This window comes from Eretmochelys imbricata, chromosome 10 (genome assembly GCF_965152235.1).
Source record: "Eretmochelys imbricata isolate rEreImb1 chromosome 10, rEreImb1.hap1, whole genome shotgun sequence".
Lineage (NCBI taxonomy): Eukaryota > Metazoa > Chordata > Testudines > Cheloniidae > Eretmochelys > Eretmochelys imbricata.
In genome coordinates this window covers 82710883-82727466 of record NC_135581.1, presented here as the reverse complement: position 1 = coordinate 82727466, position 16584 = coordinate 82710883, and the positions used below count along the sequence as shown (strand labels likewise).

The 16584-nt window shown below is 44.7% G+C and overlaps 1 protein-coding gene across 1 annotated transcript in view; it reads left to right on the top strand.

Moving 5' to 3' along the window:
• Positions 1-2747: 2747 nt before the first annotated feature.
• The window catches only part of UACA (uveal autoantigen with coiled-coil domains and ankyrin repeats), a 73923-nt gene continuing 60086 nt past the window's right edge, over positions 2748-16584 (top strand). The window contains exon 1 of the mRNA XM_077828902.1: positions 2748-2807. Coding sequence (XP_077685028.1) covers positions 2748-2807 — 60 coding nt within the window. The remainder of the gene's footprint in view (positions 2808-16584) is intronic.

Genomic DNA, 16584 nt, shown 5'->3' with positions numbered 1-16584 from the left:
GAAAGTACACAAGATCTTTTTATACACACAAACCATGAAAAAAATGGGTTTTTACCACTACAAAAGGTTTTCTCTGCCCCCACCCCACTCTCCTGCTGGTAATAGCTTATCTAAAGTGATCACTCTCCTTACAATGTGTATGATAATCAAGGTGGGCCATTTCCAGCACAAATCCAGGGTTTAACAGGACGTCTGGGTGGGGGAGTAGGAAAAAACAAGGGGAAATAGGTTACCTTGCATAATGACTTAGCCACTCCCAGTCTCTATTCAAGCCTAAGTTAATTGTATCCAATTTGCAAATGAGTTCCAATTCAACAGTCTCTCGCTGGAGTCTGGTTTTGAAGTTTTTCTGTTGTAATATCGCAATTTTCGTGTCTGTAAAAAGTTTGGGACTTAGAACCCACCTGTTTCTCAGAGCAGCCTCTTGGAAGTGTTTTATACTGAACTCAAAAGCTGCTTGATTTATTCTGACTCATTTTAGCATGGGGTGGAAATTTTGCTAGTTTGGGACTAGGCAGTGCATTGTGGAAGACTAGATTCAAGAGTGGCCATGAGGGGCTCTTTTTCACTGTCTGTTTATGCAGGTACTTATGTGGCCTTTCATCACCATAACATCTGAACACCTTCTCTGAGCTGTTGATGCTCAGGCATGCTGTGGGAATGAGCTATTTAGGCTCCGTAGCCCTGTCTAAGCTAAGGAAGCTTTCCATTACTGTTGATATCTTTACATCTCCACTGATGTAAGCATCATTGGGAGCTCTAGTACAGAAGGGCTGTCGTTTGCTGCTGGCATTTTTATCATCACATCAAATATAGACTTGTTGTGAGCAGGATTAGATGAGGTGCTTAAAACACTGGCAGCAGCCAATAGCTTGCAACACTGGGACTCCCAAGGCTGGTGGTAGCAGCCATGGGAAATGTCTGTGCAGACAAGAGTACAAAGGAAAGCTATGGCTCTTTTATTGCACAAGTGCCTCTGGCTGGCTGGCTGACTCAGTGTGGCAATGAAGAAAAGCAGGGTCTTTGTTTGTGACAATCTCATGGAGTGCGGGACTAGAGGTGTCCATAAAAGACAGAATGATGGTTTCTAAAAGAAAGGGACAGGGACTTTCTTGAGAATCCGCTTTTTATTAGGCTGGTAGATGGGGGTGAGGAGAAACTTTGAGTGCCCAAGAAGAGAGGTAAAGACTGAAAATCTGCCATTTGGCCTGAAGTGCTCATGTTCCAAGAGGAGTGTAAACTCTGTACAAAGTCTAGAGTGGATTCCTGTAAAACAGGGCCAGACCTGGACATAAGAATTGCCTTTCAATAATGTGGCCAAAAAAGTGGCAAAGCTTTATTTCATTGAATAGGATGCTGCTACCTCTGTCACGTGTGTCTCCTGAAGATTTTGTTCCTTTAACCTAAAACAACATACAATCAATATATGTCCAATGTGTGGGCGTCACTGTTCCAAAATTCTGTGTTCTTTAACCCAGCTGAGTAAAACATTAATTCATTTGTGTATAGGTATCTCCAAAGACAATCAGCTACTCTTCCAGCCAAGCAAAGGCTTATTTAGCACAAACTGATTGATTGATTGTCTGTGAAGATATCTGAGTTGTAGAATAAAAGGTGTATTCAAATGGCTTAAGGAACTGTTTGGGAGATTTTGGGAGCAGGGAGCGCTGTCCCACGCTGTGCTGTCTAAATCTACCTAACAGGGTACTGTCAGGCTGAGCTAGACCCCACATTTCTATTGGGTATGACTAAGGTTTTACAAAACTGAACATCAATCACAGTCGTTATAGGTGGAAATGAATGGTGCCCTGCAGTTCTAACCCAAAACTTCACAGCATCGTCCTACTGTGTGTGATGGGCTGAGAGCGATGTGAAATAGTTCATGCTGAACGAAGCTGTGCCAAAAAACACCCTCCCTGATTCTGTTTCTGGAAGTAAATGTAAAGGGGGTGGGAATCTAGTGTTCTCTTTCACCATGGTTAGGATTCTTGGGGGGTGGTGCTGTATTTCGGTTTATTTAAGGCAAATTATGGCTCAGTTTTGCTTTGATTGGCTTCGCTGGAAAGTCAGGGCAAAGGCTCCCCCTGTCTCCTGTGGGCCTTGCACCCCCAGCACAAAGCCATATTTAAAACAATCAGCCTTGAATCAGGGCCATCCCCCCCTTGTTATGTCCCCTGCAATGCTGCAGCCTCGACCATGCAAAGCCCTGGGCAGCAAGGGGGGGTTCTGAGTGTACCCCTAAACCCCAGGCCGCGGGTGATGCCGGCAGAGCTAGCTTCCCAGCCACAAAGGGTGATTCTGGGGTGGGGGGGGTCTAGGATGTACCCCCGCCAAGGAGGCTTTCTGGGGTGGGGGCTGCTGGGGCGCCCCAGGCAGGCCCTGTGCAGAGGGGCTGCTGGGCCCCTATGCATCTATACAGCCCCCTGGCACTGCAGGGAGCAGCCCCCCCCGCCCAGTGAGTGCTGGGGCGCTGCCGCGGGCGCCCCCTGGCGGCCGCGCTCGGGCCCTGCGGCGGCCACGGGGGCGGGGCGCTGAGCAGCCAGGTGCGCAGGCCCCGCCCCCGCCCAGGTGAGGCTCGCCCCCCCCTTTCCCCAAAGGGAAGTCCCGCCCCCGCGCTCCGTTCCCATTGGTGAGCGCGCCCGCGCCGGCGGCCGGCGATTGGGTGCGGCGGGCGGAGGGGCGGCCCCGCTGGAGCCGCCGAGTCTGGCTCCGTCCCGCTCGGCGGCAGAGCGAGCCGCGGCCGCGCCATGAAGAGCCTCAAGTCTCGGCTGAAGAAGCAGCACGAAGCGTCGGTGGGCGGGGGCGCGGTGAGTCCCCGCCTCAGCGCGCGCGCGCGCGCGGGGGGCCGTGACCTGAGCTGGGCTGGGGGCTGCGGGGGGCGGGGAGTTGGGCGCGGGGTGTGGGGCACGAGTGGGGGGGCGGCACGAGGCGGTGTGGGGCACGAGTGTGGGGGGCGGCACGAGGCGGTGTGGGGCACGAGTGGGGGGGCGGCACGAGGGGGTGTGGGGCACGAGTGGGGGGGCGGCACGAGGGGGTGTGGGGCACGAGGGGGGGGAGTCGCGGGGCGGTGTGGGGGATGAGTGGGGGGTCGTGGGGCACTGCGCAGAGGGCCGTGCCGTGCCGTGGGGGGGTGCGTGTGATGGAATTCTCTGTCCCCCCCCAGCTCTCCAGAGCCAGCCTCCTGTATTCCGTCGCTTCTCTTAAAGCTTACGTGCCCTGTCAATGGGTTTTTATCTCCCAGGAAATGTGTGTATACTGTACACTTGGAAATGTGGCTTATTGGAAAGAGGTGTGGAAATACTCCGAAATACAGCCCTCACGTTTGTACAACTGTGCTCTGGAAGTTTGCTTGGTATAATGCTAATTCTTCTCTGTCTCACAGTACCACGTTTAACGCTGTTACTCAGTGGTTTGAGCATTGGCCTGCTAAACCCAGGGTTGTGAGTTCAGTCCTTGAGGGGGCCATTTAGGGATCCAGGGCAAAAATTGGGGACTGGTCCTGCTTTGAGCAGCGGGTTGGACTAGATGACCTCTTGAGGTCCCTTCCAACTCTGATATTCTATGATTCAATGTCCTGCCCCACATACGTTCAGAAGTGTCTTTAAGCTTGACGTATAATGTATAGACTTGCACTGTCTTATGGTAGTCATTAGAAGTCATCTGTTACAGTCGTATTCTTTGCTTTTTCAGAGCAAGTCTAACATGGTGATACTTAAATGTTAAGAAATGCTTTAGTAAATCACCACACTGATATTCAGTAATTGACAATTTTGAGGGAAAATAGGAAGATACAGGATTTTGGTCAATTACCCTCCCACCCTCAAATAAATGTGATTCATTTACCGCAACAAGATATTTTTGTAAAGTTGAGATTATTTTGATATATGACAGTAAATTGCTTTTGCTGAGATTATGAAACATTGAGGATCACGACTGAACAGAAACTAACTTTCTGAGAAGGAACTGAGTGATTTGAATGGCTATTGCTAGGGTGATTTGGCATGCAGAAACGAAGAAGTTCATATTCATGGTCAAATGTAGATGGGAGGAGCTGCTGATGATATGGTGTACAGCGTGAGTTTTGGATGGGTGTCAGTATGCCACAAAATCGAGGTGTGTAGTGGGTACTAGTTATTAAATTGTTGGTGTGTAATTTTGAGATAATTAGGCCTTGAAATATTTACCAGGTACATACCAAACTCTAGCTTGTAAGTTTACTATGGAAAAACTTTGTGTGGGTGGCTGTTAATGCAAGTAAAGAGAAATGCCTTGGAGAATTCCAGGCCCTGTTCCTAACTGCTGTGGGAGGGAAGATAGTGGGAATCCTGCTGAGATGCTGTCCCAGGATCCATCTTGGGAGCGTGCTCTCTTTCTCTCTTTTTTTTTTTTGCATTAGATTTTGGCTAGTAGGTGTCCAATAAATTCCAAGCTCCCCCACCCTCATCTAGCCCCTGGAAGGCAGAAAGGTACTTCCTTTCAACCCCTTGTTTCCTAAGCCTTTTTCTCCAGGTAAGATCTCTCACACAGCTTCTATATTTTTGGTCCGTAGTTCTTCCTGAGTAGCCTCTATGCATGGATCTGGTGCTTTTCATAACTTTCTCAAGCAGTAGCAGAGTGAAATTGACAGAATTAGTGTCAATTCCTTTGCAGACTGTATAAAGTTCTGAATAAGGGATGTTATCCAGTTTTGTTAACTTCTTGATGCTGTTGCTGCTTGGGAAAGCTTTAAGCAGTCCATTCAGTCACATGAATGGACTCAGATCATACTCAGGTGAACAATGCTGCTGTGTTTCACAATTGGGAGGTTAAGTTTGTAGCTGTAGGATCTAGAAACTTCTTAAAATAAAAAGCTAAATTCTACATAAATTGAGGGCTTTGCGCACCATCTGCCACCTCTTGTCAAGGAAAGTGCCTTATTCACCGATGGTAAATTGATTTTTTTTTTAAAGTTCTCAAGATGTATGTCACCTTATAGATGTCAGTTGCTCATGCTTAGAGGTGGTCACAGCAGCATTCAACCCTAAATATTCTACATTCTTGAGATTCCAACATGTACTGATGCTGTAAATGTCTTTGGGTGGTCCAGTTACTGTTGAGGTACTGCATTCTTGCAAGTTACACTAGGCGTTCAATGAAGATACTCATCCTCACTTTGGAACAAATGAAATGCAAAAGATTATTTGTGCATCAAGAAACACCAATGGCTGCTGAATCATCTCTGAATTAGAGGTGACACAGAGGTTGTGTATTATTCATTCCATCAAGTTTCTTTTTGTCAAAGTTATACTCTTGGGGACTGAAAGTTTTTTCTGGTATTATTTAGACTTCTTGTACTCGTATTATATGCTAATAGTTATTACAGCATCGTACACAGATTTTATAATTTTAGAGTGCTCCACAAATATAACTACATGTGCCCAGTCCCAGTGAGAAATATGACTGCACAACACTTCAGGAGAAAAAAGGGGAGGGGATTATTAATGAGGGTGGAATGCTGGAGGAGGTTGGTTAGAGGGGAGGAGAGTTTGTAGGGATAAGGAGGAGCATGATCATAAAGCTTAGTGTGGGAGGGAAAAGGGAGGAGTAAAGTGGGAGGACTGGGTAGTGGGTAGGAAACAAGGAGGAATGTCATTGCGATAATGTAGTAATTTAATGTCTTTCATAATGGAAAGCATGGAGCAAGCTTTGACATCACAGTCCTCCAGTCTAGTTTTGTCTTATTTCTCACTTTAAATAAAGCAATCTCTTGCATAGGCTCTGTGAATTATTTTTTTTATCGTTTTAGCATCTGTTGACTGAGCCAGGATTGGAATACTTTACTATGCAGTTTCAGAAGTGGTGTGTCAAGCAAATGATTTTTTCATTAAATCATGTAGTTTAGAAGTACTATAGCCACTAGCAACTAAAACTTTCTCTTTAGAGTTAAGTTGTCATTCTAGTAGTTGTGCCATCTGAATCAGTTCTGGTCAATATTGTTTATATGACTTCAAAGTACATTAAGGCTATCTTTTGCTATTATGTTATGTTGCAGTCTTTTTGTTTCCACAATTCATATATTTATAATATATTAAAATTTCATTAAAATTTTTTGTTCAGTCTTGTAAAACTTACTTTATTTTGTGGCTAAATTGAAAATAGTGTGTGTTATTGAGACCTAGCCACTATATTTTAGGTGGAAAACTAATATTTGTTGAAAATATCTCAACAAGGCTGACTTAAATATCCCTTTAGCATTGTATTTTTGGAAATACTTCAACATGCCGGTCTATTCTAAATAATTTATATTGATATGCTAGAAATGAGTGGACAACTTCCTAAAAATTAATTTAAAAACAGAAGCTTTAAACACATTGCCCGATAGGGCAGTGTGGATGGCAAATGCAACTTAACTTGTACAAATGTAAGGTAATGCTTATTGACAAAAATAGCATAACCTTCACATGCGTACTGATGGGCTCTGGAGTTTCAGGGGTGAAAAGCTGTAGGAGATCCTCTGGAAAGGTCACTGACATCATGCAATAGAAGTTAAGAACACATAGGATGCTTGGACGTGTTTAAGAGAAACTACTTAAATTATATCGAGTGGTGTTATGTCCACATCTGGTTCCAGTTGTCTGCCACACTTGAAAGATTTAGTGGAGACTGAGAATGTCTGTAGAGTAGGACATCAAAGATGGTTAGAAACTACTGAAATCTGCACATATGAAATTTCAATAACCTACATTATTTAAAGGAGAAGAATTTGAGGGGACTCTGAAAGATTCCAAATTAGGGGCATATTAAAAACGAATTACTTTAACTCACTCTGTAATATAAGACTGGAGAAAATAGTTGGGGGAGAGGAAGAAATAATCAAAATTAAACTACATTCAGAACTCATAGAAAGAAATGTTACTTTGTTCATTGCACAGTCTGAGAATTCATTACTGTGGATGGTCAAGATTTATATTCTGCATAGAATGTTGAAAAAGAGGTGGATGGATAATTATATGACCACTGGCAGTGGTCGCTATCCAAAATGAGATGTGTAGTTTTTTTGTGTTTTTTAAGTATTCTTGTCTAGAGGAGTCAGGAAAAAAAAATCCTACCTTGCTATGTAACTCTCCACTATTGTCTTGGTGCACTGAGGTTTTTTTGTCTTCCTCAGAATCATTAGGCATTTGTCATTGCTAGACGCAAAATACTGGAATAAGTGGTGTGATGTCCTATCTGATATGGTGAACCCCCGTCAACCTTTAATCCAGTTGTCCAGATGCTATCACAGATCTTAATTCTTAGCAGCACATTAATATAGTAAGAGTAAGTGCCAACAATTTTTGTTATTGATAATTGGTTCTGATAATTTCTGAGAACAAATTGTGTCATGTTTACTCCAAAATGAAATGGAGGGGTGAAGCTGCTAATACATATGGTTTTAGGCTGATGTTTTAAAAATTGCTTTCTGCTCACCTTCATATTTAAAATCCAGAATAAGCAGAATCCTGAACGAGGCATGGAGGGAGCAATTCTCAAGACTCTGTCAAAGATTTTGGTATGGTGGCTATTGTCTGAAATTAAGATGGGCTCTTTTACAAACCTATTTCTACTAAAATAGGTTTCCAAGCAGTACCTTTCTGCATTAATCCAAATAATACATTATTAAACTGTAGTCTCTGAGCAACCTCTGTAGTTAATAACAGATAAATGTTCCTAAAGTTATATGTTATGAGGATGTTGCTGTAGTCTATTATATAAATGACTTTTCCTCCACATTTCTTTATATAAGGAGTGGAACTCCTCTTTATCCATGGCTGATAGTAAAATGACTGAGTGCAATTACACATTCGGATCTGATCACTCTTGTATTGGTATCAGAACTGAAGTATGTTGTAACCCTCTGGATTAGCTAGTCAGTTAGCAATGATATGCATCTATCTGAGGCCCTGTCTACACTATAAAAATATACCATAATGGGTATAGCAATAATGTATTATGGCATGGTTTATTTCTGCCATTGTGGACTGCAAAAATAAATGGTAGAACCATGCTTGAGAATCATGTTTTTAGTTTGGTCAAAACCTTGTTAGATGTGGCCTTTTTAAATTCAAATTTCTGCTGTTGCTGGCTTCGGTGAGAGCTAGAATGTAGGTAAGGGGCTGGCCATCAGCATTTTAACCTTTGTGTTGTCTAATCCTGCTTGTTAAAAGCATGTCTTGACAACATGGTGATTAAAACGCTCATGACCATTCAACACTCATGCTCCCATTGTTGCTGGCAGCGGTAAGAAATCTGAGGAAAAGTTCAGGGTAGACGCAGGCTAATGCAGGGGCTCTCAGGACAAATTTTTTGGTGGCCTCAGAGTGTGGCTACCAACTCTTGCTGGTGGCCGCTCTCACACTTTTTCCTAAAATACTTAATTAGCTTTAGGAAAAACAAATAAATATGCGCAAACACACATCCACATCATTGTAATTTATTTATTGCTAGCTAGTAAGTCTGTTGTGAAAAGTGATATTAACAAACATACAAGTATCACTTTTCACAGCAGACTTACTCAGCCCTGGCAAGCCTGGGGACAAATTAAGCCCTGGATGGGGATTTGGGGGAGGCAGCAGGGGCCAGGGACTATGGGGATGGGTGGGTGGGGGGCCAGGAAAGCAGCAGGGGGCTGGACCCTGAAGTCCCAGAGCCTGAAGCCCCATGGCCAGGGGACGGGGCCTGGGGATGGATCCTGAAGCCATGTGGCCGGAGCCTGGGACCTGCTGCCGTGCAGCCAGTGCCTGCGGATGGAGCCTGAAGCCCCACGGCCAGTGCCTGCTGCCCTGCCACCCCATGGCTGAAGCCCAAAGCCTGAGCCCCCCAGCCCCTAGGAAGGTGGGGAAATCACGGGTTGCCTGCTCCTCCAGTGTTCTCTCCAGAAGGGGTAAGGGCCTAATCCCTGCTGGTGGCTCCAGCAACCAACATCAAGGCGGTGCATCCAGGAGCAACAGGGAAGGGAAGTGAGGGGCCGCTACTTTACCCCCTCAGTCACAGTCCAGGAGGCTGTGGCCGTAAGAAACACCCCGGGTGGCCGCATGCAAGAAACGCTGGGCTAATGTGGGTCCACCATGTTGTCTTCTGTCAAGACAGACCAGAACAAACACTGTTGTAATATGTTGTGGCTGATAAACTGACCTTCTACACAGTCAAAAAATAAACTATTTCTTTGTTCTTTCTTCTCATTCAACTAAACAGATTTATTGTGAGTGCTGTCCTGGTACTTGAGATGGCACAAATGGAGGAAGATGACTCCTGCCCTCAAATGTTTAGTTTAAATCAGAAACATGCAATACACTTAGACAAGATATGCATGTTGTCGGTAATATTGTAGATTCTAATACATCTTTAGAGGTGGATTATAATTAAAAAGCTTAGTGGAAGGAGTGTTTATTTTAATAGAATACTTATGGATTTCAGGAGCTCTAAAAGAAACAAATTAAATCAACAGACAAGCAAAAACTCATTGTAAAATATCATTGTTAACTCTTCAGCACGGTTACTCAGTAAGCACATAGTATTGTTTATCTGAGCTTTTTGACTAGGACTGGCAAAGTGCTTCCAGTTTGTTTGAACTCTTCTCTAAATTACATAAGAGTTAGCATTCATAAGGTGCTTTATAAACAAACGAGTCCTTGCAAAAGTTGTGAGGCAGGGAAGTATTGTCCCCAGATCTTCTTTTCTTGGTGGGTGAATGGGGTCACAGAGGGAGTCCGTAGCAGAGCCAGCCCTACGACGCAATAGTTCCTCCTTGAGCATGTACTCTAATCACTAGACTGCTGCCTTTGGTGACGGGAAGTAATAAAATCAGATTATTAAATTCTATGTAATATTTTCAAATGCTTCTTTTTCAATATGTGGAATTATACCAACTAACACCTGTCTGAGAATTTTTAATTTCAGACTGGAGGTTTGTCTACACTGGAAACACTGCAATGGCACTGCTGTAGCAGTTGAATGTAGACACTACCTGTGCTGATGGGAGGGGTTCTCCTGTTGGTTTAGGTAATCTGCTTCCCCAAGAGGCAAGTAGCTAGGCCAATGTAAGAATTTTTCAATCAACCTAGTGCTTTCTATGCCGGGGGTTAGGTTGGCTTAACTATGTCACTCAGGTGTGGATTTTTCACACCCCTGAATGACGTAGCTAGGTCACCCTAACTTTTTAGTGTAGACCAGGCCTGAGGGCAGTGTAAGTGTAAGTTATATCGCTTATGTCGATATAACTTACACTGGTCAGGGATGTGAAAAAGCCACCCCCTGAACGACGCAGGTTACAGCGACCTAAGTGCTGCCCACACCAGTGCTATGTCAGCGGGAGATGCTCTCCTGCCGACGTCGCTTCCGCCTCTCATGGAGGTGGAGTAATTTATGCCAACGGGAGAGCTCTCTTCCATTGGCATAGAGCGACTTCACCAGGCACGCTACAGCGGCGCAGCTGCATCAGAGCAACTGTGCCCATGTAGGGCTCCTAGTGTATGCTAGCCCTCAGTCATCGCATTGCCATGAGCCCTGAGCGAGGGACGATGCGTTTGTGCATTGCCCCTGAGCAGACTGGAAGGCAGCTTGAGTGAGTCACACTCTGCCTCTTGGTTTCCCTCTGCTTCATGAGGATGTGCCTTTTGCCAGTCTTGTACCTAGTGCTGTGTACTTCTCCCAGCACACCAGCTCTTACTCCCTGGTGTGGTCACACAGACCAGGCCACAGCCTGATCCTTCATAAGCACTTCACATTTTTATGTAAAAATTCAACCAATATTAGTTTGCTCCCAGGCTATGTAGAAAGTCCTGGTAACGTCTCTCTTCACAGAGCCTAAATGGCTCAATCTATATCCTGTAGCTGAGACTCATTAGTATATATATTTTTCTAAATACATAACTAAAGTATCCTCTATTGACAGGTGTATTAGAAAATGCTGTTATCTGTTCTATGCAGACTGGGAGACCGACTAAACCTGTCAATTGGCAGTAGGGGAGGTGTATTGTTCCACCTCTGAGGCCCCCAGATTTCATCTACCTCTCTAGCTTTAAGCCGGCAGAGTCCAGCTCCTCCCTACTGCAGAGCAAACTTTAAAGACGGGGGAGGGAGAAGGTTTAAAATCTCCTGGCTGTGAAGGTCTGCCTCTCCTGCCAGAGGATTCCCTTCCCCCTGAGTGGCTGGTACTCTGTCACCTCTGTTCAACCATGTGGAATGCAGCATGGCAGAGAAGGGGAAAATCAGATGTCTCCTGCATCTCCCCTGCTGATTAATTACCTCCATGGCGTTCTGTGTGCCTCAAGTGCTCAGACGGAGTAGGGTTTCTAGCAGCCTCCCTTCCCAAGCAGGAGAGCCCCCAGGACACAGCGGCAGCAAAATCCCCTGAACCTGGCACAGATGAACACAGCAGCCCTGGGACCAGCAAGCAGCTGCTCCCTCCCCTCTCCATGTGGGGGAGCTTAGGTTGAACAAAGTGTCAAAGGGCCAGGGAAGCTTTCCACCCAACCCCTGGAGTCTGCATTCACAGCCCCACGGAGCAGCTGCCCGACACCTCCCCTGCACTGGTGGTGCCAGGAAGCTAATGAGAGGGATCCAGGGACAGAGCAAGGAGAGCCTGGTAACCTGCGCTCAGACCCAACCCCTCCGTCCGTTCTGCACCATGCATCCCCTCCAGCGGCTCATAGCTATTCTCTGCCAGCAATGTCAGCCCAGTAGCGCCTCCCAGTGCGGCAAAATGGCCAAAGCCTCCCTTTGTATGATGAGCTAGAGCCTTGTGGCCCTGGCCTAGGGTCAGCCTACCTCCAGGCCATGTCCAGGAATCTCACCTGAACAAAGCGTGGGATGCTGGGAAGCTCCCATATGGGCCTAGTCCCACACAAACCCCCTTTTTCTCAAGGCACGAAAGCTGCTCAAAAAAGTAATCACAGGGTCCCTTCCCCACCTCCAGAGAACCATGAATCTGTGGGGAGCCCGAGACCCTCCACTTGTCCTGGGACAGGGTGCAGGGCTGCCAGAGAGACTCTTACCAGGCCCAGCTTCTGGACTGGTCAGGGGGCAAGGCCTCAGGGAAGAGGCGGAACAGTGGGCGGGGCCTTGGGAGTAAGAGAAAGGGTAGGGCCCCGGTTCCAGTGCTGGCAGCCCCCCTACTTTTACATAGGTTCTGGTGCTCTTCCATCTTCTGAAGAGTCTGAATCAATGGTTTCCTCTAGGAGGTGCTCTAAGGGTATGTCTACACAGCAATAAAAGACCTGCAGCATGGCTGTGGCCAGCCTGGGTCAGCGAGCTTAGGCTGCAGGGTTAAAAAGTGCAGTGTGGATGTTCAGGCTGGGGCTGGAGCCCGGGCTCTGAAGTCCCATGAGAGGGGTAGGTCTCGGAGCCCAGGCTCCAGCCTGAGCTGGAATGTCTACACTGCAATTTTTTGCCCCCCAGTTCGAGCCTTGTGACCCCAAGTCAATTGACCCAGGCTCTAAGAGTCACAGCTGTGGGCTGTTTATTGCAGGGTGGGTGTACCCTAAGAGTCACAAAGTGAAATCTGTTTCCCTCAAAACTCTGTAAATCTGCAGAGTGCAGATAATTCTCAGCATCTAATTCCCCTGTTTACCTTTATGAAGTGCAACAGGGCAGGCATTCTTCAGTAACTGCTCACCCTCACAGAGTGCAGCATTGGCAATTCAGTGTTGAAAAGACCATGCCATAGATATGTGCTGTTTCCTGTAGGCATGCATACACATAGCCCCACAGTAGGAATTCTCTGTGCTTTGGAGAGGAAGGCCAACTCTCCAAATCAGAGCTAAAAAATAATAAAATTATTAAAGAAACAAAAAACCATGTGCACAGAGAACAGATTTTCAGGAAAACTCTGAGTATTGTGAGCTACGTTTGAGATCTACAGATTCCTTAGTCAAGCTATGGCTATATATCCCTCCTAATACACCCTGGGAGTGTGTAATAGCAGGATAGGGATTTCCTGCCACACCTAAAGACTGGGAAAACATCAGGCAATATTATCAGCTGCCACTGCAGGTCGCCATGGCTTAACTATTGGGCTGTCATTTCCAGTTGTCATCAGGCCCTAATATCCTGGTTATTGCTCCCAGCTTCTGGTGCAGATTGCCCTGCCTCGGTACTGCCTCCACCTCCTTCCCCCAGCAGCTGGCTATGGAGTGATAAGTTGACAGCAGTTCAGATGCAGAAGAACTGGCAGATAGTGAGGGGCTTCTTGGTCCACAATTTCTTTCTTTTACCCCACCTCCATTCTGCAAGGCCAGAACATTCCTCGGCGTGCACCAGTCAAAATTGATCTTGGTGTCACTGCTGAAGATGAATGAGCCTTTTTTTCCTGGTCATGAAGGACTCGTCATTTCTACTTAGGAAAATTTTTTGCCAGAAAGTGGCCTTCTCACTATACAGGCTCTTCACAGGCAACCAAGTCCAGGCAAGCATCACCTCAGCCCAAACCTTCAGGCATGAAAACTATTGAGGGCATCATGCCAACTACCTAGGGCATCAGACAAGACAAAAGAATATTGTCATCTGGCACCCTGAGTGCCCTTGCGTGCTCTTACAAGCAATGCCAACATGGGTGGGCAGTATTGCAAATACGGTCTCTCTCAAACTATTTTAAAAAAAGAGAAATTGTACGCCTAAGGGCTTCTGCTGGTGGAGGAGTCAGTGCATGCAGATAGCCGTCCTGGATCTCCTGTGAATGGGAGCTATTGAACCTATCCCTCCTCTTCCTGGGAGAAAAGGCCTTACTCCGTATTATTCCTAGTTAATCTGAAACAAGCCCAGAAGGCTACAAAGCACTTTCCGAAAGTATCAAACAGGTCCATTTAACAAAAATCAAGATGGACACCTTCAAATCCACACTAGCTGACGTCAATGGAAGGGCCTGCATGACTTCTATAGATGTGAAGGATGCCTGTCTTCGTATCCCAGTTTGACAGTCTCACAGTTGCTTCCTAAGCTTTGCTCTTGGAGCACATTACCAGTACAGGTCCTTGCCCTCTGGTTTAGCAACAGGGCTGGTAGTGTTACTAGTAGCTGTCAAAAGGAAGTGGTCTGTCTCTCACCTTTCCTGGGTGACCACCTTATCCAAGCCTCATCCAGAGTCAGTTGTACGCTCTACCACTGAGCAAGAAGGATGCTGCAGAGCCATGGTTATGTGAGAGTTCTGTGTATTCCCAATCTGAGTGGGGTTGGTCATTGTAATCTACTAAATTGCTTATTGCAGGAAAGACAGGAGAAGGGGAGAAATCTTACCAAAACAATCAACCTTTCAAGGGGAATTTCCATTCATATGCTTCTGTCTCTTCTCGGACCAGTGGTCTCCATGTGGATATTCTTAGGAAGTCTGTGCTCACATGAGGCAACTACAGAGCTTCCTCTTATCCCTGCCTAAACAATCTCTTATCCACCCCTCACAAAGGTATCAGGTGTTCACATGGCACTTTTGTAGCTGGCATTGCAAGGTATTTACATGCCAGATATGCTAAACATTCGTATGTCCCATCTGGCATGTAAATACCTTTCAATGCTAGCTACAGAAGTACCATGCGAATGTCTGTTCTCACTTTCAGGTGACATTGTAAATAAGAAGCAGCCGGCATTATATCCTGTAAATGTAAACAAACTTGTTTGTCTTAGCAATTGGCTGAGTGGACTTGTAGGCTCTAAAGTTTTACATTGTTTTGTTTTTGAGTGCAGTTTTTTTGTATATAATTCTAGGTTTGTAAGTTCATCTTTCATGATCGAGTTTGCACTCAGTACTTGTATTAGGTGAATTGAAAAACACTATTTTGTTTTTACAGTGCAAATATTTGTAATAAAAAATAAATATAAAGTGAGCATGGTACACTTTGTATTCTGTGGTGTTACTGAAATCAATATATTTGAAAATGTCCAAAACTGTTTAAAAAAATCAATAGTGCGATTAATCGCACTGTTAAACAAGAATAGAACACCATTTATTTAATCACTTGATAGCCCTAGATAGATTATTAGAAGGCTCAGTCATGCACTAAAATCTAGACAGTTTAAGGAACTGATCACAGAACTAATAATTAATGGTAGCGTATATACAAGTGATCATGAGTTGATTACTTTTATAATGTGCAAACAATAAAATCCAGACCTCTGAGAGAGAGAGAGAGAGAGAGAGATTTTTTTGCATTAAAATGGTCAGTTTCACAAAGCTGCAAACAATCATGAACCAAATCAGCTGAAAGGAAGAATTTAATACAGAAAATGTGAGTAAGTGGAAGTTGTTTAAGAACACTTTGCTAGATGCCCTAAAAGCCACAATCCCACAATTGAAGAAGAAGGCCATATTGGTGGAAAAACTGACCTGGTTTGGAGTGGAAATGAAGGCAGCTGTAACAAATGGAGGAAATAGGAGTTGATAGTAATGAATACAAATCAGAAGCTAGTAATTGTAGAAAATTGATAAAGGAAACAAAGGGACATGAGAAAGAAAGCTATGGCCAGCAGAGTTAAAGACAATAAGGAGTTTAAGTATATTAGGAACAAAAAGAATCCTAACAATGGTGTTGGTCCACTACTAGATGGAAATGGTACAATTATCAATAATAATGCAGAAAAGAAAGTGTTCAGTAAATATTTCTGTTTGGTATTTGGGGGAAAAACATGATATAGTCGTATCAGATGGTCAGAACACTATTTCCATTCCACTTGTATCTGAGGAAGATGTTAAACAGAAGCTACTAAAGTTAGACATTTTTAAATCAGTGGGTCCAGATAATTTGAATTCAAGACACTTTTCAATAATCTTGAAACACTGGGGAAGTTCCAGAAGATGAGAAGAAAACTAATGTTAATATCTATATTTAAAAAAGTTAATGGGATGACGCAGGTTATAGGCCTGTCAGTCTCACATTGATTCCGGTCAGGATAATTGAGTGGCTGATGCAGGACTCAATTAACAATTCTATTACCCTCCTTCAGTTAATCCCAAATAACATAGGTCCCCTCGCAGGGTCCCAGAGCTTGGGCCCAAGCCCAGTTGTCTACACAGCAGGTTTTCAGCCCGTGAACCTGAGTACACTGATCCAGGCCAACGGCAGGGTTTTTATTCCAATGTAAACATTTCCTTACTGGTCTGTCTTGAAGCTTTAGTGTTCTCTCAAGCAGGGAGTGTCGTTATGCATAAATTCTTAGCTGAAAGAAAAAACAAAAATAGTGAACATTTTACATGTCTTATTTATCCAACCATTAGCAGATGTCTTAACTCATTATCCAATATTAATTACAGGGTGGAGATGTGCATTTAAAACATTCCAGTCTAGAACTCCACTGTAAATGTCAATTCCTCATTAAAATAGTTTGATGTTGTGAAAAACCAGAAGGCCTGAGAGTTTCTTTACCAGTGTGGGGGTAGGGAAGGGAACTAGCTGACACTGTTCTGTACTATGACAGAAAGAACAGCTGGCAAAATAGGAGTGTTTGAAACTTGTTTCCAGTGTCAGTTCTCATGACAATCTCAGTCTAACCTATTCCTCTTTAATCTCTTCAGCCCATGCAAGAGAGTTTTTTAAACCAAACTTTTCATTATAATTTCTCTGTGTAAATTCACAGGTG